We start from the raw sequence: 24,797 nt of genomic DNA on the forward strand, positions 1-24,797 counted from the left end.
CCACAAAAATAATTTTCACAGTTTTAAGTTTTACAGCAAAACCTAGAGAAAAAGTTCTCAGTTTTTCTATGAAGTGTATTTGCATCAAGTTTTTATTTGCAATACAAAAACAGGTATCCTTTGCAAGAACAGTGAATTAAATTCTGCCTTGTTAACTTCAGAAGATGTTAAACTGAGGTTTATTCTGCAAGTCTCCTGCACCATTGTTTTGTTGACTCTATTCCACTTCTATTCCTCCACTGCAGACTCTGCCTACCTGGAATATTCCCCATTGTGCTGGACACTATTATGAACACATTTGAAACCCAGAGCCAGGTCTTGGGTATTCAAGGCTAGGAGCTTAGAGGTCCACCTCCTATTTCATTTCAATCATGAATTCAGTAGGAGTTCAATGCATAGCTTCTCCATCCAGCAGACCCAAGCCCTTGCACTTGAACTCAGGTGACTCTGTGGTGCAGAATCTCATTTTTGGGTGGACACAGACAGCTACGTGGTAACGTGCCAATGTCACTGCCATCTCAGAGGTGCTCTGGGAACACGGTCCAGTGTATTCCACCCATGGGGCAGCCTGGCAAATATCCTGTGCCTTGGGCTGGGGACCTGGGAGAGCCATGCTCCAGGCCTTGCTGTCTCGCAGGGCTCCTTGGCCAGTTTTGGGCAAGTCGATCCAGGCCGCTGTGCCTTAACTCTTCCAAATGCAGAGCAGATAACGGGAATGACCTTTGGAAAGCATTCGGAGAACTAGGGCATTCATCATCGCCTGCCCCATATCCTTTACATTTAATCTCTTAATACGGGTGGCTCTCAACTTCAGAGTTATTTGTGGACAGGAAGGAAAGCAGGTTGAGTTCCTCTGTAACTGACATCACTTTTAAAACGTTTTCTCATCAGCTGGGCCTGATTCTTCAGAATTTCATCAGATGTGCCCCCTGAATAAATTCAGCCAGCCCTGATTAAATAGGAATTCATTCGGAAGAGCAGAGGTGGGAACTATCATGCCGCCATAACCACTGGAAAAACTCTTGATTTCCAGAAACCAAAAAGGAAGCCAAGACTAGGGTCTCTGATTGCTGAGCAGAGATCCTCCCAGACAAGAGAAGAGCATTAACAGACTAAGCTGAGTATTTAACATGCTGCCGATACTTCCCATCCCCAAAGACTGCAGAACTGGATGCTTCACTTACACTTCTAAACTGTTGTATTCTTCATAAAAACTTCTATTATGCATAGTTTAGGCAGCTTTTAGAGAAAGGATACCAGAACTCTGGCTCATAAAGTAACACTCGACATCAACCTCCAAGTCACCTCAGTGTGCAACCAGTAACATAGCTTCCTTTTGGAAATGTATGTCTGAATCCCAATCCATGTATTTAAAATGGAGTGAAATACCTCCTAACTAACCTAGTGTCAAGTTAATAAAAAAGTGAGAGCATACTCTTGTTAAGGATGTATAAATTATGCAACAAAATACAGTAAAGCAGAACCCCGTAAAGGATCAATAAAGCATTTCTACCCAACTTGACATATTTATGAAAACTTGCATGTTACTGATACTTGGAGCCAACACTCTGAAACTGCATATGCCCCCACTGTATTAGCAAATTAGAACCACACAAAATTTGGCTTTGCTATATAAACAATAGGCATAAAATAAGCTTTTCTCTTTCAAACTGCATTATACAATGTTGGTAAACAGACCACTCTTTTCATGATTTTAATATGGAGCAATATAATTTATATCACTTTGGCACTACCACAGCAAGACACTTGTAAGAGGTCTTCATCTTTAGGCATGAGTCCTGTTGAAGTCAACAAGAAACCAATTATTCCTCTTCTTAAAAGTTATCACATGTTTAAGAACCTTGCTAGATCCAGCACTTTATGAGGAGAATGATCTAAGAGATTCTCTCCTAACTGCTCAACTTTTCAGAGGACAAAGTATTAACACGAGTGACACAAGAAGGGCCAGAGTTTGCCGATATTTAGCACGCACTGACTGCACGTCTCAGCAGAGCTGAAAAAGGTGGAAACCAGTTAACCATGAGTCAAATACCACTGAATTTCACCAAAGAACACTGGTTCTGGGGCACATGTGGGCATGTTTCAACCTAGGTTCTGGCTAAGAGAACCCACCATATACTTATGACAGTTCAGAGGCAGTGCTTTTTACAAGATGAGCTTGTTCTGTAAGATATGAAGGAGCAGGTTTATATGCCAGCCTGAAAAAATATACGGAAACACATGGTTAAAAGGTGAAAGAAGTGACAGAAATGAAGACAGACAAAAGCTCCTCCATCTCTAAAAAAAACCCTAACAGAAACAAACCTCCAAAATAACCTCCAAAAAACCCCCAAACCCAAACTAACCCACAGGATCTAGAACAAATCTGCATTTTGGTAAGTAAACAGAAAACTGCTGGCTTCACCAAAGAAAAAGTCATTTCTTTCTTCTTCTTTTCCAGAGAAAGAAATGGCTATTTTGCAACCCTCAGGAATCATATTTGTCTAGGTCTGCAAAGGAAAACCACGATGTAACTGCAGCCTGTGTCAGCACCAGCTGAACACAGAACAGCAATGTAGGAAGACACAGGAGCATGACCTTTAATGCAGAGCTACGGACCAGCATACAGACTCAGGTCAGTACTTCAACAGATGTGCTGAAGATCACCTGCTGCAGTTTCACTCAGTCCTTTACTGGCACAATTGAGCTAACCTAGCAAAACCTGTGATACCACCTGGCTCAACACAGCACACTGACTTAGAAAAATCAGGCAGACAAATCCCCATTCATGGCAGTGCTGGGTTGCATTTTCACCACAGAGAGTGTTTTGAAGACGTATTAAATTTCCTTATAAAGTTCTTAGTTTATAGTTATTTTTTGTTGTGTACAAGGCTAATTGCAGAGCCAGGCCTTGTAACCCCTAATCCCTCTCAGGTTTGACACCATGCAGACTGGCTTTGGCAACGGTGGCACTTTTTGTCATGTTGTTGCTTCCCCCTCAATAAAGGCTCCCCACAGATCTCAGACGAGACAGCTGAACTGACACTGTGATAGCTCTCCTTAACCATTATTCTAAGACAAAAACTCAGAAAATAGCCATGAACAGCTATATTTGTTTCCAGCCATTTTCTTCCTAATAATTTCCCAACTAAACACACCAACCCAAGGACATTGCTGACTTACAGAACCCAGTTCCACAGCTTGCATCCTTGACTATTATTCTAGGGTCAGGTTTTCCCAGCAGAAAGCTGTGCACGGTTCAGCTGAACATGAACATAATTCAGGATCTTGCAGGCTGTATTTAAATGTGAAGTTTTTTTCCTTAGCTTTGCTGTAAATTTGAACTGCACTGCTGCACATATGACTCCAGCAGATACACCTTACACTGTACAAGTAAGCTGAGTCACTGCTCACGAGTAGCAATCAGCAGTCTCAACCTGCCGAGAGATACCTAACAAATTTCAATTAGAACTGCCAACAAAAAATAAAACCCTTGAGAGAAAGGTGAGAAATATATGTGCTTAGTAAAGAAAAAAACCCCAAAACAAACCAAAACAAATCAAAAGTAAAAAGAGAATCCATGGCATATTGGACGTAAAATCAGATTAATGGATTATTTCTCTGCAATATAGTACACCCCAGTGTGACAGGTCTTCCAGATGTGCTGAGAGAAGATGACACAATATTATACATATAAAGCACTGCATATGTGATTAGAGAAAATCCTTTGAGAAAACATGCATAGTAATTACACTTTAAACATTCAAATATATTTGGCCTTCTTTCAATAACAGCCTCAGAAAAACACCTTACTGTAAAACTGCAAATACAATTTAAAGGTTGTCTGGAATTAACCAGGTCTGACTGCTGAAAAACAGGTTTCATTTTAAAGCACAATGCAGGTGACAGGATTATTGGTTTTTGGTTCACTTTTGTGTTCTTCACCCACCCAGAGAAGGGTGGGTTTTTCTGAGACACAGTCCAGCACTTAGCAACCACTGACCTTTACAAATTTTTACACAACAGTGCTTTTAAAATTGAACTCAGTTCCAAAATTTAGACCTAACAGCTGTAATGAAACAGGTAAAAAAACCTAAACATTCAGGGTCTGACAGTGAGCTGAAGGCAATCAGCTCTGTTCAACTGTAATTAATGGATTTTTGTCTTTTTAAACTAGCTGAGGATCTGGCACTGAAGCTTCAAGTCAGAAAAGCTCAAGCAGCTTTAACTCCCTAGAAATGAGCATGCATCAGATAAACAAAGAAATGAAGTGCAGGGTTAGTGCAGTTTGATCAGCTTTTATCAGCTGACTCTCTACTTTATGCCCTTAAATAAATGATTCATTTGCAGAATTCTAGCCTTCCATACATCCATCCACAAGGATACTGCAACTGAAAAAAAAGGAAGGAACAGAAGTGGTGATAGAATCAAGGTGACGATGCATAGCAAGCTCCAGCCTTTCGTAGAGAAGAGTCTCATGCTTTCCCTTCTTCCTGTGTGGAGAGAAAGCGCGTGCAGAAATGCCCGGCTTGCATGGGCTGCCAATGCTGACCATGGAGCAGCCCTGCAGCACAGCAGCCTGAGGCCAAACTCTGCACCTCAACAGGGACAGAAAGAGGCTGGACTGAACTCATGGAAATCTGAACACAATGAAATCTCCACGTTTGCCCAGTGTTACAAATCCTGTTAACTCAGTGCAGAGCTCTCTGCAGAGTAAGAGATCGGAGCACGCTAGGATAAATCAGAAGAGTATATTTATAATCTGTTCCTTCTGATAAGTTAGCAGCATGTACCAGTTTTTCGTGAAGTAAATCTGAAGGGGAAGAACAGATATTAACCTAAAAGCATTAGGAATATTATAACTGTTCTGTTTACCATTTACCACTAGGCATAAAAACCACTTTGCATTTATGTATGCCTTTCTTCCCCATTCTTAAAAAGCCACCATGCAAACTAGCTGCAATTCAGAGCTCACAATCTAATTTCTGTTTTCTTTTCTAAGCCAGTATATCCAAAACACAGGTATAGTGCCCTTCCCCATTCATACTACACTGAGGGCATTGTTATTTTCATTAATATGTCCACACCCTTCCTTAAGTATCTCACCGAAAGGATATCCAAAAGCCACTGTACAGAACTCAGTACTCTAAGGCAACTGAAAGTACTCAGGTTCTTTGCTGACCTGATTGACAGTTTTTCCTCCAGAAATCTTAACAGAACCCGTCATTATGTATGTGATATATCCTATCATAATTAATTCCCTCAGGGAATGACATCCAGAGAAAGCATGGTTCAAATACACAGCACACACCAGAAATTTGACATTTTGAAACAGACTACCACCACCAAGATGCATCCATGGAAGAGCTGATATTTTTATTTTCCTTGACTGTAGATATATGGCATGAACTAAATTTTGTCAGAAAAAGACTGGCTTAAAAACTGTTGAACCATACAGATAAAAATCAGTGTTCCTTGCTCTTGAACAGATTTGACTTAATTTGTCAGAAATCCAGAAGGTGTTCAAAATTACCACTTGCCATTTAATATATGATGAAGTAAGAGCTTCCTCCAGCCTTAGTGAGAAAGATTCAGAGCTGTAATTCTTTTCCAATTACCCTGTTCATCAGGCTTCAGCACAAGATGACTCTAAGATGAAGTAAAATGGCAAGATTGGCTAGGAAAGCCTTAGTGTACACATATACCAAGCTGAATGGCAATGAGAGCACTTTGCAAACGTTTGTCAAGTCACAGGCCCAAACTGGGCTAAAATTAGAACTGAGAGGGAAGAGCAAGAGCATGTGAAAGTATCAAGTCCATCTGCCATATAAAAGGGTCTTTGAAGACAAAAATGTAGGAAGGGTGGGGAGGTATGCTGACTGAATGAGGCAGCTATAGCAGTGAATTACTGCTTTCACACACTCAGCCTGGGGTTTTGACTCAGCCATGAGTTGTGCTATGTGGCTACCCAGGAAAGTGAAGCCACATGTAGAAAAGTTAGTGGCTGCCATAAAGAGCTAGGATAGCTTACTGCTACCCTGCCTCAGGAGGCAGGCACAAGTATCCGGCTTGCGCAACTCCAGGACACTGCAACTTTATCCTGACTCAGGATAACTGCAGTGTTTCCTACCCACAGGTCAAGGATATCCTGCATCAGCTTGCATGAATGATTCGTTCCACCAGAAATGGCAATATAAAACCCAACATGCTGATGAAAGAGTACTGCAAATTACGTCCTTAAGGTCAATTCCTGTGCAGTGCATTCAGAACAACACTCAGTAAACCTCTTGGACATCTTTTTCCTGGAGGCCCTAGAGACATTAGCTCAAGTAGAGACACGTGAGTTGCAGTGCACTTTCAGCATAAATGAGACAGAGAAGGAATTAATTTGGAGAAACATCAGCTCTGCTGGAAGCTGACAGATTCTTAATGCATCAGATTTGTGACAGCTTATAGCATGACTGATTTTTTTTCCCTGTATTTTCCTTCCATTTTGTTCCATATTTATAATGAGGTCCTACAGTAGTGACATTTGGCAGATTTGATAGAGATACTGGCTTTGTCATTAAACTTTCCCCAGTCCCTTTCTCCTCCTGTTCCAGGCCAAGATCACAGCTCTATCTGTCAGGTCTCTCCAGGAACAAGTTTATTTTTCATGTAATACCTGCTATTCAGTCAGTGTCAATGCAGGGTTTTTCATGTGATTCCAGCTAGCCAAACAGCTTCATTTCTCCACTGAAACCAAATAATAATGTGATGTGCTTGACTGACCCAAATCTGCTGAAGTCTGCTTCAGTAATCCCTGCAGATCTATGTATTTCAGATTGCCATCTCTTCTGAGCAGTTTGCTGTTTCCAATGGATACAAATTCCGGTATTTATGTTCAGGACTACAACCAATGGACAATTGAAGCCTCAAGTACAAAAATATGGCTGTTGCAAAGCTGCTGCATCACAACCACCACAGAACACATAATGCTCAAGTCCCTAAAAGCTACCATGGAGATTCTATTTTAGCTGTAAAACACATCACCTACTTGGTTTAGCTCTGTAACACAGTTCTATAGGAGTTAACCCAGTAACGACCAGCCTGGGAAATGGATTAAATCACCGAAACATTTTGCCTCCATGTAAGCTGTGTGCCCCCTCTTGTTAAAGTAGCTAATTGCACTGACAGGGCAGCCTGATGTGGCTTGGTACAGCTCCATCCCAATTAGAGACACCACATTCCACTGTGGGCAGCATCTGCAGCAGCACACAGAGGCTCTGCTCGCATATACAAGCCCTCCTTGGATAAACAACACTGTGAGACCCCCTGCACAAGTGTGAAAAACCAGCCAGGACACTGGACTCTCTTCCTCTCCCCTCCCCTGGGCAGGGCGTCAGGACACATCCACTTGTCAAATTTTTCTTTTGCTGCCATAAATAAAAGTTAAACTTACCTTGTGAAATGAGTCATTCCATGGTTTATTATTGCTACTCAGGAAACAGGCCTAAATTACAGGAATGGAAGAAATACTATGACTGCTCTAAATTGCATCTCTGCTTGAATCCTCAGACAATTTTGTTTTTAAGTTTTACAGTACAGACCAGTCCCCAAAACACCTATGAATACATTTTTTATGAGCATGGTGGACTGGCAGAAGGAGAAAGGGACAACCCTAAAAGCAGTGATTTCAGTATTTCAGGCTCTTGTACCCATAGAATGGAGCTACACCAGCTACTGTATTGCTATCTGTTTTCAACACTATCACCATCCTGCCAGAAACTGTGATCTACCGCTTAGGGAATTTTGTTCTATAAAAACCCAAGGGATGAACCTGTCCAATCCACAAGCACTAGTTTGTTGACCGCTGATCACAAGAACACTTATGCAGAAGACACCATGCAGAAACTGCTGTACTCTTAGAGCTGCTACACCACAACATAAAGCTTAACGCTCTTGGGAAAACAAAACAGTAGAATGAAGCCTGAAACTTACTGCCTGCATTAACTCATCCTACAATTAATTTATTACAAGAGAGAGAAAAGCAGAAGTTGAGTTCTTCATGAATATCTCTAACCAGAACTGTGCAGCAGAGATAGAAAAGCCAGCCAGTTCTACTGATTTTAGAATGTTTTATTATGGGATTTAGTGCTGTAGCTGATTTAAGGGAAGCAAAAAAAAAAAAAAAAAAACAACAAACCCAAACAAACAAAAAAAACCTTTCCAACTGTCAAATGAAAGAGGTAGATTAATTTAAATACGGCCAGTTTTCATTAGCACCTTGAACTAAATTGCTTTTATTTGGAGCTTTTAAGATTACATTTGTCCCCTTAAGATTCAAACATTTTAATACCCATCCCATCCCTTGTTAGGACATTATTTTAAATGAAATGTAAAACCCAAGTCTTAATTAACTGAAGATATTAAGGAGCCTAAGTCACATTCTCACACAGGTGCTAGTTTATGAGATATGGTAAAACTCCAGCTCTGTTCTCTATATTCCGCTTCTCTACAACCAAATGTCAACTTCCATTTGCAGATTATTCTTCCTAACTCCACAGCCTAATCAGATACATACTACTGGTCCCTGTTATGCAGCTGTTCTACTTTTCCCCAACCACAGCTGCATTTCACTGGTGTACAGATTGATTACAAAATGTTTGATGCATCACAGAGCTCCTGGGAATTCAGAGAGAGTATCATTGCAAGGACTCTGGAGCTGAAATGGTTTACTACAATTATACACCATCTAGGAAACGTGCTTTTGCAAAAGAACAGCTTATTGCTCCCTGTCTGCTGTTGGGAAAACAACCTCTCACTATGCAGGAAAGGTGAACTACCCCATTTTCTGAGTTATGGGAACGGCCCCACAACACTACATAAAAGCTTCAGATGGACTTTTCTACCTCCCCTCAAGTGCAAAGAACAGACTTTTTGCTTTCTTTTACTCTTTTCCCTTCTCTTTTCCAAACCTCCATTTCCTTGCCTTGTGCTCCAAATACTCTGCCACCAAATGGCCAGAGAATTAGCAGGAGCTGATGGCTGTTGCCAGAAAGTGAAAATACAGTGCAGCAACACATTTAGTTTTATTGGAGGCTCATAACCATTTGAACAGAAAGTTACCAAACTTTAGAAAAGACAATCCACAGACAATAGAAGAGAGGGTTAGGGATCACTTAAAAAAAGCAACACTTCTTTAATTTATGAAGCCAGGATAAGGAAACTCACAGGCAGACTGTCCAAGCAATCACAGCTTCGGGGCCATTCCTGTGCTTTCAGCTTGCTTCAGCAAATGCCCTTCTTTCTTTAAAAACGTCTTTCTGCTCCTCATAAAACACCCGTTTGGCAACAGAAAAGCTATCCACTGAAGTTTTACAAGACCCTTTTATTAACAGAAAAATAATTCCTTCTCCTGTTATTTAACTGGACTGTCACTTTCAAGCTAGAATTTCTGTGAAAACCTAAGTACCATTCCCTGGTTTCCAAGAGAAGGGCATGCCTGCAGGCCTTGCTGAGACCCACCCCTTTACCTCACCACCAGCATGTGCAGGCTTTGCCACTTGCAGCATCCCTCCTTTCCGTCCTTAGTCACTCTTCTATGATTTGTTACACATGCAAATGAGCAGAAAAGTCACAGAAACAAACAGTATGCATTTATATAGTAGTCTTCACTTAAATGCCACAAACTGTCCTTTCCCAGGTGGTGTGCAACTTCTTACAGATTTGCATCCTCTGCACCTGTCCCCCAGTGCAATCTGTCTCTGTTTCCCCCATCCATCCCTTCTCCCAGAGCCACCAGCTCCTGGCAGAGCTGCTGCCATGTCCCCATGTATTGTCCCTGCTGTCCTGCTGGTGGCTGCTAACCCTGGCACCACAAGGCTCGGCTCTGCCTGCCCCCTCCAGCCTTGACTCAGCAGCCTGTTTTTAGAAAACTTGCAGAAACTTATCTTCAGGACTTCTAACACACTGTCAAAACCTGTTTTAAATCAGCCAGTATTTCCAAAAGCATTCAAGGTATAAAAAGCCCAACTGCACAATCCCCATTTCTTTAGGAAAACAAGTTAAAAAAGCAGGAATATAATTAGAACATTTCCATTTGAAGGCAAAAGGAGCAAGTCCCTCCATAGGTTTTAGGACAAAGAAGAAAAAAAAAAAAAAACACACCAAGAGCAAACAAATGAAAATTTGTAAATATATTTGAAAATACAGCAGTAGCTGTTAAAATAGTATTGCACACAAAACTGATAAATAAGCATATTTCAGGGACTTGATCAGAAACTGATGTCCTGCTCATTGGAAATGCTCTTTCATTGGCTAGAAACTTTGTTTTGTTACTATAGTTACTGTCACTACAAGTGGCCCTGACTAAGGCATGAAGTATTTGTTATATAAAACCTCAACACAACTGCAGCCTTAAACTTCAGAAAGTACCAGCTCTGTGTTCAGTCCCCTTGGCAAATTCTATTCCAAGCCCAAACTCAAAATGCTTTTGAGCCAAATAGGGCACACCCTTGAGCAGCAGTTTAACAGCAGTATTTAAGTGCTAAAAACATAATCAACATTGTTCACAATACACACTACAACTGTGAGGGAATTTAGATGGACTGTGCACTGTGCAAGGGAGCAGTGACTTCCTCCCTGGAAAATTCATGCTCTTAGCAGTGGCTGAGAGGTAAACGAGAAACTGGCAATCAACCTTAATAAAATTTGCCGACTGACCATTGAAATTGATGGGAAAAAATGCCTGGAGCCAGGAAGCACACCATGTAGAAAAACCATCCTGCAGCACTGCAATTTTTTTTATTTCATTATATTTTCATCAGCTTAGTTTGATGAGGTTTAACATCCATAAAAAAAAATAAATATGCTCTCTTTCTTGGCCGTTAATATATTCTGGTTTCACATAATTTTCTTCTTGTTCTTGTGGGGGATATTTTCAGCTAGACAAACTGCTATTACGGATAATCTTGGAAAAGCAGCTTATGAGATCCCCAGTGAAAACAGGGAGATGACAGAACCTCACTTTTTAAGGTAGTCATCTGATGCTGATACTCCAGCACAATGTGCCAGTCTGCTTCAGGCCATCTGCACCATTCTCAGCTGTGCTTTTTTCCCCTACTTGGGTAGGGTAAAACAGTGTGGCTTTCCCTCTCTTCAGCTTGAAATCCAGACAGTAAGCGTTTTCTTAAAAGGCCAACAGCCCACACAGAACCTGCTTGCCAGTGACTGTAAGCACTGAACAAGTGCCAAGGTCAGAAAATATATCCGCTTGTACACTTGCTCTCCTGCAATAAGCATTGCTCAAGGTTTGGGTCAAGCCAGTGATCAGGGATATTTCTACTACGGCACTATTTAGTTAACTTCTGAAATGGCAGAAGTAGCCATTTATGTTACTCAGCTTAAGCTTTAAGCAATTTGAATGCTACAGAAGGCTGGAAGAGAGTATCTTCTCTTTCCCTTCCACCCTCAGAGCTGACACCCTGTACTATTCTTAGTGTGGTGTTAATTTCAGAGTTCACACATCAGAGGAAGCATTTTGAATTTATTCATTCATTTGTGAGAACCTCTACAGGGCTCTGTCCTTAATGACTGAGCAACACTTTTTTTTTTTTTTTTTTCAGCTGTGCCATTATTTGCAACCAGTCTTACAGCTTATTACAGCCTCCTAAGGGCAAATGTGGCCTACCCTGTCAGAAACAAGATTTCCTTAAGGTGCTGTTTGGATATAGAATTGCTTCATTGGTTCTTCCCTGTAATACCACTGCTTGCAGTGACACCTAAAACTATGATTTCTGTCTCTTGTATGTCTGGCAACTAATCCCAGACTAATGGCCTCGTCTGTGTAGGCAAATAACGAGTACCTGCTGGAATACATAATTTGTGAGTCCTGCTATCTTTTTGTGGCACTGCAACTTTACACTGTACTGTTGCTTAGACTGTTACAAAAAAATAAAAAAATAAATGATTGTTCAGCTTCAATATTTTTTGTGCCCAAAATTCCCAGGTTCAGGGTGCAACTTGCTAAACTATATAAAATGAGACATTTGCTCTGCTATGTGCAGAGGCCAATTAGATGAGATCAGAAGTAGATACTGCATTATCTAAAATATAGGTTTTGCATCAGAAGTTTGCAGGAGATCTAGATGGAGAAATGAGTAAAGTCTAAATTAACACCTGATGAACATCAATTAAAAAAAACCTTGCAAAGATTAGGCATGTTATAAGCCAGTGAGACATCTGAAGAAGTTCTTTTTTTAAGACTAGATCGACCTCTAGAACATCAAAAATCTGTACTAGAATTCCCTATACACTTTTCAGTGTTGCTATCACAGCTAATGAGCTGAATAAAATCCCCCTACAGCAGCTTATTTAGATACTCTCCTTCACAGTATCATCACAGGGTTTAAATAATAAACCAGCTCTGCAGAAGTCTAACACATTTGTCTCTAAATCACCCCAAAATTAAGTTCAAGGGTAAGGGTACACCTTAAGTCAAGCTTGCTTTGCTGTCTTCCTTCCTCTGTGTATCAGTCGAACCTTTTAAAACAGTGGCTTGATCCAGATGCATTTTACTTTTTCTTTTTTATTCCCAATTGGAAGAAATGTAATGGGGCTTTGCTCAAAAGCAGCGTTACACATGTGAGATAAAAATCTGTCTGCCAAAACTAAGAAATACACCCTGTCTAGGGCAGTACAGAGAAGGGAAATAACACCAAAGACCACAGGCTTTCAAATGCAAGTTTTCCTGCCCTGCAGAACCAGATAGTGCACACCACGCATCAGGACATCATTATCCTGCAGGATCTCCCTTCCTCTTTCCCACGGGCATTTTGCACAGGACCATGCCCCTGCTGTGGAAACCCTGATGTTTGCAGGTGGCCAGTGAAGCAGCAGGCAATTGCTGGTTGCCACAGAAAATGAAGCAACATAATTCCAGTGCTGCTAGTAGAGCAGGCTTCAATCCCTATTATATTTGAAAATCATCTGGTGTGAAGGCTCCAAAGAGCCCATATATATTGAATCTTTTTTTTCCTTAAGTGAACTTGAAATACAAAAACCTTGTTTCAGTTGGTATTTCCAAACTGACAATGTGCAGCCTCTTGATTAAGATGGGACATAGTTTATACCCCTGGCAACAAGGGAGACTCCAGACATTTCCATCTGCTTTAACAGCAGAGCAATAAACAAGAAAATGTACCATCCAGTTTAGTTTCAAAAGAACGTTTTTCATTGAAAGATAATTTAGTATATGCATCCTGACTGTTACATATAAATACATATGAAGTAGCACTAATTCACATAGGCACTCTGGATGCAAAGAAAACCAAACAAATCACCAATCCTTCCAAACAATAAACTTCCAATATTACTATGCACAGCTTTCAAGAAATCCCATTACAGAACAGCACTGTAGCAGGACTGCTCAAAGGCAGTCAAAGTCTCAGTGCTCCCCCTCTCAGCAGCCATTATTTCTGGATATGTAGGAAGAGAACAGATTAAAACAATCCCACATAGATTAAAAATCCTGCAGGGGTGAGATCAGCACAGCTGGATGGCCGCACCATGAACCACCCGAAATGAACACTGGCCCCATGCCACCTACCAGCAGCTTCCTGAGGCACACATTACTGCCAGCTTTGTTTTAACACAGCACATGGGACATCTAAACCTTGGAGACTACTCTGTGCAGGTCAGGAAAATCCCTGACACTGTTGCTCTCAGAGTCCTTGTCTGCTATGCAGTGCTAGTTACCACCAGTGCTTTGCCTGCTGCAGTGGAGCATCCTCACCTCTTTTTGAGGCCACACTGCCATCTGAGCAATCTGGGTTTCACTGATAGCCTTGCTGCTGCTTTTTTAAGCAACCTCAAGCACTCATTCTTAACACTTGCCTTGCAAAAGTTCAGAGATCCAGGCTAATCAATGCCCATCTGTCATTTCTGCATTTTTATCTGCCAGGGAGTTCCACTCCTCCTGGTGGGGCCCCTGGCACATGCGCCAGGGGGTGGGAGATGCTATATAATCTTTTCCTCAAGTGCCATTCTGCAATGCTGCATCACATTGGGCTCTCAAAGCACTTCTGCTGCAACGGTTCTGTGCAGGGCTGGAGAAGACTTAAAGCTGCTCCTCACAGCTGTATTGTATCCCTTTGGTTCATGTTGGGTTATGTCCTTCCTACTGTGCACTATTGCATACTTAAACATTACTGAAATGCCAGGCAGAAGAGTCTTCCCTTTTTCTTCCCAACACAGAAAGTGGCTACATTTTGAAGAATCACACAAAATGGCTGACTGACGAAACTCATGGGGCAGGAGGCAGGGCTTCCTCTTGCACTCAGCAACACCGTTCCTTGCCAGCTCATCATCTCTCCTGTTCATTACACAGACTGCAGAGACATGTATATTCCCAGCTGGGTTCAGACCCCCACTGTACTACATACCCTACCTTCAGTGGAAAGACATTGACCTTGTCCTGAGAAAATAAAAAAAAAACAACAGGAAAATCTAAAGTCATCACAAGCACCCAGACAGCAGATGCAAAAGGCCAGATTGCAGAAGGAAAAAATAAAAGAAAAAAAATAATATTAAAATGTCCAGGAGCCTATTCACAATGAATTTGAACTTCAGATCAACTGTTTACTGGTATGAATTTGATTTGAGGTACTAGATACCAACCTCCTGCCACTTCTCCAGCTGATAGAGACACATGGAATAGAGTTCACTGCATTAATTTCCAGCAGTTCACATGTCCAGCCACAGCACTCAGAAAAACAGTTCTGTGTCACACTTGCATCATTCTGGGTTGAATTTTCTGTTGGTGTATATAGGAAAAAACTGCTAATGACTGTGGTGCTTGATTAGGCTATTTAGCACTCCATCCTGATATTCCCTCTTCCTCCTAATATACAGCCTTAGGACAAATTTAATGCCAAACTACGTACATAACAGAAAGCTTCAGGTCAAGGTAAAATTGAATAAGGGAAAGTAAAATGATTTATATTATCTCTTTCCTGTTGTAAAAATGTCAGCATAATAAGAAATACGTCATGATATTTTCTAAGACACGTTGGTAACACAGAATTTCTAGGTTACAATCTCTCTCTCCAAGAGAACATCTCCATTCATCATTATTATTCCTTTACAAAAAGAAACTAAAATATTAAGTAACACCAATAGTGACTAATATCAAATAGTATGACTGTGCCTGCTTACATATTTGGTACTGCAGAAATTAAACACAATGGTAACAGAAGCTGACTTACCATCTAAGGTGCCATCATTGCCAGTTACTGCAAGTATTTCTAACACAGTGAAGAGCAAAGGCCTTCCCTGTTTTCAGAAGGTAAAAAACCACATTTGTGGCTGAAAAATTACCATTCTTAGTCTGTGTTCCCTGGTGAGTTCTTCAGAACATCTGAAGAAACCCCCCCTCCCTCTTCTTTTTGAAGAAAATACAAATCAAAACATTTTGTGCTCTTCTCATTAGATAAATAAATACTCCTAGGACCTTAGAGCAGAAGTCACTCAAGTCAGAAATTTCCAGCTGGAAAGAAAAAAGCCAACCCTTCCACTGAGAGATCAGAGCATTATACTCTACTCATCTCAAGACAACATAGCTTGAGCGCACTGTAGACTTTTTGGAAAGCAATTTCCTGCACTGAGAAACAATTTGCTAAGTATAACATCCATGCCTCTCCATATTTCAGGATCTGTTTCACAGTAACGGTTTTCAACAGTAATTCTCACTGAATTCCATTTTTTATTCTCAAAAGTCAATTCCCAACAACAACAACAACAAAAAAGACTCTTGATCATCCTTGCATTTGAGACTCTTTTAAGGCCTCAGAAAATTGAGAAAATATTTTCCCATACTTCCCTGCTAATCAGTTTCTGAGCGCCTCAGGAAACAATTTCAGATTACTGTATCTGTATGTTTGACAGAAGAATTTCCAAAGCCTTCACTTTCACCAGATATGAAGCAATAAAAAAAACGAGACAAGCAGGGTATTTTGTTTTCACTTTTATCCATATATTGAGAGTGCCTTGAAGCAGTTCAGGAAGGCTCCAAAACCTTGTTCTCCAGCAGAATCGTTGTCTGAAGTTGCTAATAAAAGCTGGCATCCCATTCAGCCCCACTGAATACCTGTGTAGCCCCACAGCAGGAGGGGAAAGTTTAGAGCTGGGCTTCCCATACCAACACCACTTTCCTCCCTTGGTTCTCTTTTTGATTTCCAGGCAGCAAGCATGCCTTAGGTTCTCCTTGGGATCTCCATGACCCAGGTCTACCTTTGGAGGTCACAAAATCACCTGGTGGCAACACAGGGATCTCAATCACTAAGTCCATTTTCACCTTGGATAACCCCTACAAGCACATACTAAGGCTAAACTCCATTTGTGTAAGTTCCTACTGACAATGACTCTGCTGCCCAGATAATACACATGTGCTATTTTTCAATATCCTCTGGTATCCAGTGCAGGCAGTCAGGGCTCCTGAAGGCTTCCTTTGAATATAAAGCAGAACATGCTGCAGCTGTCTCAAAGAAAATGGCCCCTAGTAGGGAGCAAAGTGTGTGTTGGGGGCTCTAACTCATTGGTAAGGCAGATGTACAGAGTTGTGAAGCACAGAACTTGTGGCTGGTAATTCAAATGAGCCATGCTATTCCTGCATTTTTGAACCTATTCTTAAATTCCTTATGTCTGCATTTGCATAACTAGTGTTACCTCTCCAATGCCAAAACAAACATCTAGAAGCACTGCTGCTCACTATAAAGGCCTTAAATACATGGAGGCAGCAGCTATTCACTCAGATAACTAGAGAAAAAAGATATTATGAAATAAAATTGACTTTTCATCCAGAGGAAAAATCTGAACCATTACTGTTAAGGTTGGAAAACTGCTAATCTGTTCCTTCTTTTCATACCATACTCAGAAAATTAGTCTGCAGTAGGTTTCCTCTCTAAGCTCAATTTAACTCCTTTTATTCACATCCTGAACCCTGTGCTTTGAGGGAATGGAATTCGCTCCAGTTACCTTTGAATCCTGTCCTGGAATTTTCAGATGGATTGATAATGTACACTAAACCAAATCCATTCCTGGCACAAACAGACATTATCTAGGGGGATATTTCTTTCCACCACATCAAGCTGGTGAATAAAAGGCTATCATGCTCACCTGCTGAATTTTTGTCTTAGATCAGACTGCGATCCTTAGAGAAGCATGCACATGTCAATTTAAACCTGCCAAAAGAGGAATCCAGTCTTGGATACTGTAACTCATGAATTCATTTTGTTTCTTCATCATGGGGGGTGAGGAAGGCAGTGCCAGAAGTATGAAAATAAATCCAAACCAGAAAAAAGCACTCTTGGATTTCTTTCTTACTTTTTTTTTTTTTTCCTTTAGGTATCTGTGTCATCTTTAATAGGAGTCAGGAGACTACCTTAAAGCTTTTCCTTCATATATTTGACGTACAAACACTCAGTATCATTACTAGTTCTCCAGAGTGTAGTCCCAATTATTGCAATATATCACCAAGGTTTTTTAAGGTTAATTCTATAAAAACAAAGAATTGTAACATGCCAACAGAAGCAAACATTCATGGTTACCACAGCAAAAACCCCAGCTCAACCTTTCCGTCTCTACGTCTCTCTTGTTTTAGTGAATCACAGAAGCCTAACACATTTTGTATTCTTGTAGCACAGTATTGTTATATCACTCAAGTACATTCTTCCATTTTTTATTACTTTGTATTATTGTCTGGGGCGTCAATAAAGAAATAAAAACATTTTTGGGTCACTCTCACCAGCCAGGCTGTGAACACACCACTACAAGAAGTCAGCTTACAAAAGCTCCACCCTTAAGAGTTTTGAATATCCTATTTACAAAAGTTATCTAGCATGATCAAATGCTACAGCCAAAATATTAATCTGTCCTTGCCTTAGATCTTACACCCTTGAGGAATTCAAACAAAACAGTATTCTGAGAATTTTAACAAGCTGTTCTCTCACCAAGATGTACTGGCTTCCTTGCCTCCTGCCTAATGATGAACTGGAATCATAAATAGGCTCACCTGATTCTCTAAAGCTAAGAGGACACCACCACTTCCACGTAAAACCATTCCAGGGCATGTGCAGCTGTGATACCTGGGGGTGAGGTGGGAGGGGCAGAGGACACAACTATCTTCATTTCACAGTGCTAGTGTAGATCAGCCACAACACAAAGGTGGGCTAACCATCAACGGAGAGACAACTGTGCTCTCCATGAAGATTATAGGCAAGAACACAGATCTACTTTACTGCTGTCAACACTACTGCAGGACTCTACCAGTGCCCATAAAGCTAAGGCTCAAAGAAGGCACGAGATGTTTATTTTAAACACACAAGAAAGAGCTTAACAAGCTATGGAAAGAGAATTCAAACTCGAAATGAATTCAAACGCAGTTTAATCCTGCGTTTTTTACTGATTTTTACTGATCCTGCGATTTTACATCAGGGTTGGGTTTTTTTGAGGTAAATGGAAGCACCTGCTAAATGACATTGCTTATATTCCACAGAATAGCTCTCCCCACAGTAAGCCTGCACCAGACTATGACAAATAGATCTTGCCAGACAATTACTTCACATGCCCTTAATGAAATAAATGTAGCAGTGATGAAATCAAGGACATTTTCTGTCAGTAAGCCACTTCTAATCTAGAAGAGGATGTTGTATTTTGAGGGCTGGCTGTAACAAAGAAACCATTTCTGCTAGAACACCAACACCAAGACAACACACACAATTCCCCAAGCAGAATTTACTTCCTTCTTTATAAACATTTTCCAAGATACACATTTAATATTTATTGGCCTTCTGAGCCTTTTTTCCCCACTACATTTACAGTAATTACTTTTGTGCTAGCTTCTTGTAGAACAAAAGCACCTGCATTTGACAGCTACATTGCTCCAAAACACCAACCCACCTGTTTCTTTTTGAGTCTTTATGTGTAGAACAGCAGTGCTTCCTGAAAGTTTTGCTATTTCTCTTTGTAACTAGTTTACAGACTCTGACAGCAACAGAATAGTGACTTATAGTCTAGAAAGAGAAGGAATATTAGCATCTGTTCATTTAAGAGAGTTACAACCCCTGTGCAACATGCAGAACTGCCACAGAGACACAGTCATTTAACAAAATATTCACCATCACATTGGGCAGCAATTAGATGATGTGACATGTTATGCCAGAGGATTGTATTGTTCTAACATAATGGGGAGTCATCCAGGAGATAAAAAACTACCTGGTGAACAACAGAACAGGTTTGGATAAGCAGTCTGGGAGAAATACAACTGATTGTATCCATAAAATTGATATGCTACTTCCAACTTTATACTTGGTATAGACATTAATTTTTTTTTTCAATGCTGGAAGCTAACCAATTAGAGCTAAAAGATGACCAGAGAGCAAAACAGTAGTTCTGGAGGAATGGCTGAATCAGGAAGGCAAAGACACTTTTACACAAGCAAAACTGGGAGGAAATATTACTAGCCAGAAATAAAGGAGAATGTTGGGTTCTGTGGTGGATTCTGCAGGCTGCTAGATTCATGGGACTTCTGCATGGAAAACTGTGAGGTGGATACAGACTTTAAAAAGCAAAATTCTTTCTAAATAAAAAAATGAATTATTTTAAGAAGATCACCTGAAGGGCAAGGGAGTGTTCACTAACATTATTTCTTCCCTGAAACAAGCCTGTGGAAGTAATCACTGCCAGACTCAGGCAGAACACTAACCAAAGGCTGGCCTTTGAGCTGGAAAACAATTACAGGAACTCATCTTCAGAAAGGCTTATGATTTGCATTACTGACCAGGAGGGAAGACACATAATGCTAACAGGAGTCTTCTTACCCAAATGCGCTGAAGATAGTCCTTTCAAAAATATACACCAAAGCCAACTGCTGGTACTGCATTCATGTGCCTCTTGTAAAAGAATACCATCACTGACAGGATGTAAAATCACTAAGTTTTATCCTGGGCAGTCTCACTCCACAGACAGATGTCACCAATTTTTCAGGTGATACCTTCCATGTAAAGGTTGCTATTTCTATCTTTTAGAGTCATGGCAAGACAGTGTATCTCTTCTGGCTCACTCCAGCTCGCAATATGTTCAGGAGAGCTGGCTCTCATTCTTCTTTTCTTAAGTCTTCCTCTGTCACTGCTTGACAGAACATTCAAGTGTTCAAATTCAGTCAGTCATTCACTGACTGTAATGCAATGGATTTGTTACTATATGCCACCTTTCAAGAAGTCATCTTCCTCAGTTCATTTTGGGCCTTTTGGACACCAGCTCTTCAATAGCTCAGTCCAAACCACTGCATCCCTTGCCGTATTCAGTGCCTACGTTTCACATCCCTCCTCCCTGAGCACCACATCAACCTCTGAAATGTGCAGTAAATGTTAAAACAATTAACAAGGGGCACTTTCAGACATACTTGGGTCAGTATTATGAAGTTCATGCCAAAGGATGTTGTGTGTTAGCTGAACAATGCAGTGTATTTTTTCCAACTGCTTCAGCCAACAGCCAACTACATGAACTATCCTGAAAAATTTCTTCCTTAACATTTGTAATGAAAGGATTTAATATAAAACCAAAAAAGCAGGAACTAACTCATTTTAATTACATACAGAGACCAGGGAAACAGTATGTGACGGCTGTAGTTTGGGTCAGCTAAGTCCTTAATTTTTTACATCTTATGCTTTCTTTTATTTAGGATATACATCTAGGTAACGCTTCCGGGCTTTTTTTCTGCCATCTACAGAGCCCTAAGGTCCCTTAACGCAGCTTTCATCATCTTTTTTTGATACATGCCATCAAACTGTGCTTCCAAAAAGAGATGTCATTAGGAAGGGAGCCCCCAGGCAACACATTACACAGTTGCCTGGTTCATACAAATGTGAATTGGGAAAAATAATCAACTACTTTTAAATAAAGCTTTAAAATCATGCAGTTGAACTTGCCTACACTATTTACATGAAACATCTTGTAGTCACTCCATACAGTAGTAAAATTAGCATTTTTCTATAAGGCAGTAGCAACTGGAGATACACAATAGCATCAGGTCCCTTCAAAGAGGTTTTACAAAGCAGTAAAGCCCTTCTAGCATAAACTGCACTAGAAAGCCTAAAATGGTTTCAAATTTGGTACAAACTATGGATGTACTTTATTTTTGCTTTTCCCCTCCTTATTGGATTGCTATTCCTTTTTTCAGAAACATCTGTTTAATTCTATTTTTTAAGCTTTTCTCTTTTTTCTTGCCTTGAACTCTTGACATTCTCCATTCCCTCACTCATGAGTTATTTGCTGGCTGGTTAAGAGAAAGACCCACATGGAGACAGGGTAGTCACACAGCAGAGGCAAGAAGCCAGCCCCTACTCCTTAATCCATGTGTACCTGTGAATGAGTCTCACTGTCACCCTTCTTATACCCCCCTGTGCATGCAAGGAACAAAGAGGAGTCCCTCCAAGGGCCCACATGTCAACAAGGCTGTGTCTAGGAGCAAGTGTGAAGCTGGGCCTTCATTACCAATACTAATGGTTTCTATCAAAAACAACCTATTCTGCTACTCTTTGGCAAAGATCCTTGTGCACATCAAAATTCGCACTCACAGAAACATAAGAGATAATATTATTTTCAGCTTTGGGGAAATCAGATGACCAGACAGCACAAAGGAACCCACTCAGCAGTCCTCCAAGCTACTTTGCATACAATGTCCGCTAGGTTTTGTCCTCCCCTGAAACATAAATAATCAGTAACTGCTGGGGGAAAACTCCAGGACAGGATGGATCAGTAGGTAAATTGGACAAGGCAAACACTCTTGTCCTGACATAAACAACCTCTTCCTCTGTCTTGTGTATCTTTAGGTGTTTTTGTAGTCTTCAACAAACATCTGATCTCTGACGGTACAATGTGACCTTTCACTGTATGAGGGTTTCTTACTATGTTTATTACTTTAAAACCCTAGAATACAATTCAGCAGCCACTGGGCTATTTCCTGCTTCAGTCATATCTGTGTTCACACTCTGAAGAGATCTTGGCATCATTTTAAGAGCGTTTCCATTACTAATTTCCACTTCATTTTCAAAGATGCGCATTGACAGTCTTAGCTCCTCACATACACAAAGTAACTAACCCCAGAAACACAGGCAACAAAGCTATTTAAAATGGCAACACGCAGCTTACAATAAAAACATCATATGCTGATACAGCACCATAATTCTGAAAGGTCCCAAAGCATTCAAGTTCACATTTAGACAGTCTCAATCTTCGTTTGACCTTCCTTTGCTCTGTTTAGACAACATTCCACTCAGCTTCTGGACTAAACCTGTGGAGGCTGCTGAGAATGCACGCTATCTAAAGACAATGATGCACAGGTTTAGAACACCATTTAAGCACAGGCAATTCCAAATGAAAGTTGGTTTTTCAGCAACGCAGTAGGATTTTCTGCAGTTTGGCTGAGAAACTCAGCTAGTATGAAATCACCAGAGAATATTACAGTAGCTTTAATTTTTGCACAGAACAGACAAATTCATAGTTTTGAAAGGTCATGACAGTAAATTGCATGGAATTCAATTTACCTCCCTCAGATGGATGAAGGTCTGAGTCAAACATAGAACAGTGGAAGCCTTTGGCTCCAAGAAGTCTGTGCTGATTCAAACCTACTCCTAGGCAGGCAAATCATCCTTCCTCTCAGCTATACATTATCACAGCTTGTGATTTTCAACTGATCTTTTTCCCCAGCTGTCATATTGCAGCAAACTGTGTCATAGATGAGCATCAAAACAATGGTCAATGCAAGAAAAATTTGTTTTTAACCAGGAAGTTACCAAATATAAAATTATTTGTGATACAGATGCTGTCATAGTTGTCGCACGCTCATTTCTCCACGTCTAAAATGAAATACAAAAAACCTTCAGGGAGATGTACAGGAAACAACACCATCAACACAATACAGAAAGACAAATACTGGAAAAGAAAGCAAGCATAAGGAACACAGAAACACTGTGAAGACAGAAAGTAGAAGAATACCCTCTCCAGGATGAGAGTGACACACCTGTAACACATGTGATTTAACAGGCTCCTTGGGTATAACTGAGAACAATAGAGCTAGTGAGCCGTTCATTCCTGACTGGCTGTATTGGCACCAGGCAACAACTCTTACCTAAAGCTTTCTGGGTATTCAACAACAGCCATGTTGATAACATCCAGTGCATGCTGATAGTGCTTCTGAGCTGAAAAGAGGAGGGCCAGTAGATGAAGTGAATTCATGTCATCTTTGCATAGTTGCAGGGCTTCTTGAAGATGGTCCATAGCATCTGAAATCTAGAAGGAGATGGGGTGGAAATAACAAGAGAACACATCAGTCTTTCAGTCCTACATTATGCCTCAAAAATAAGAACAAAAAGAGTAATTAGAAATTCTGCAAAAGTTCTACTTAGGCACCTTCTACTATTGAAATAGGCTGCCAAAATTAACAGACTGCACTTGAAAAAACCCCGCACATTCTAGAGAAAGAAGTCTGCAGCATTATTAAATCACTGCTTATAAACAAGAGCAGCAGACCTGATCCAATCAACCCCCTCATCCTTTGGCAAGGTGATTCTATGCTGATAGAATGTAAACACAAATAGGTCCACCACAGAGGCCCAACTCTCAGCTCCATTTTCCAGGATGGGTGGCTGGCTCTTCACCTGGGGGTGAACATTACACATCTCTGCTGCATTTTGTCCCTCACAATGGCTGCACAAAGCCTTTCGTGATTTGGGTCAAGAACATACTCTAGAATATTCAATGGTAAAAGAGTCAAGATTTAAAATGCTGTCAGAAAAAGAAATGTATTTGCAAGCAGTGATGTGAAGAGCAGTCTTGACAATCACAGCAGCAGCATGTTATTAGAACCAAGTCTCACTTGGCAGAAAACTTAACATCTATAATGAATGCAAGTATATCACATGCTCTTTATGATCCAGTACACTATTTTAGGCTATCTGTTCAAAAGGGAACTTCTTAGCAGATTTTCTTTCATTTGTTTACCAATAAGTTTTATGTAGAGGATTTTCTTTAAGATTCTCTAGCATCTGAAATTACTGTTACTTAAATTATTTCATTTCTGTGGCTCTGGAAATTTGCAGAAAACAAAGCATAGAAGTGCATAAATTTCTTTTCCTCATGTATGTTTTCCTGTTCCTTCTCTTAATGGATGGAGAATGCAGTTCCTTCTTTCGTACTATGAGAACTTCCCACCTAGCAAAGCTTTACAGACATGCTTCTACCCTGGCATACCACCAGTGTCAAATTCCCACCGCCTCCACAGACCTCTCACAGAAACAAGTAGCACATAACTAAGGAAAGCAACAATTACACTGCCTGCAGCTACAACAGAGGTTGTTGATTATCTAGATCCCAGGTATCCTTCTGGGAGCAGTGGATATTCTGTTCATAGGACAACTTCATCCTAACGTCCAAGTGACATTTCTCTTTTGCTGTGCATACACGAGCTGCGGTAGTTAACTACTCTATTACTGGTGACTCCATGCAAGCCTGGAGATCAGTGTGACTGCTCCAGACATAACCCTAAACTGGCATCTGGCCCACAGCGTCAAAACTGCTGAATGTCCTGGCTTGGATTCAGGCTGGGATATATGACTGAGTGCTCAGCTTTAATGAATTACTGCTTGTCAGTGGAGCTACTTTAACAACACGTGTTGTCAAAGCCTACTGCAAAGGTAAACACGTTGGCTTTAATCACCCATGTTTCCTCAGCAGTTTACTAGAACATATTTTCATATAAT

The 24,797-nt window shown here is 40.6% G+C and overlaps 1 protein-coding gene across 7 annotated transcripts in view; it reads right to left on the reverse strand.

Moving 5' to 3' along the window:
• Positions 1 to 24,797, reverse strand: part of TTC7A (tetratricopeptide repeat domain 7A) — a 168,215-nt gene that overhangs the window by 65,034 nt on the left and 78,384 nt on the right. For all 7 annotated transcript variants that reach the window (XR_010719970.1, XM_066178467.1, XM_066178471.1 and 4 more), the window contains one exon: positions 23,168 to 23,328. Coding sequence is in view for 6 of the 7 variants with exons in the window: in XM_066178467.1 (XP_066034564.1) it covers positions 23,168 to 23,328 (161 nt within the window). In the remaining variant the exon portion in view is untranslated. The remainder of the gene's footprint in view (positions 1 to 23,167; positions 23,329 to 24,797) is intronic.

Source organism: Chamaea fasciata, unplaced genomic scaffold (genome assembly GCF_029207755.1).
Source record: "Chamaea fasciata isolate MVZ Bird 193981 ecotype frontalis unplaced genomic scaffold, bChaFas1.0.hap1 SCAF_3, whole genome shotgun sequence".
NCBI lineage: Eukaryota > Metazoa > Chordata > Aves > Passeriformes > Sylviidae > Chamaea > Chamaea fasciata.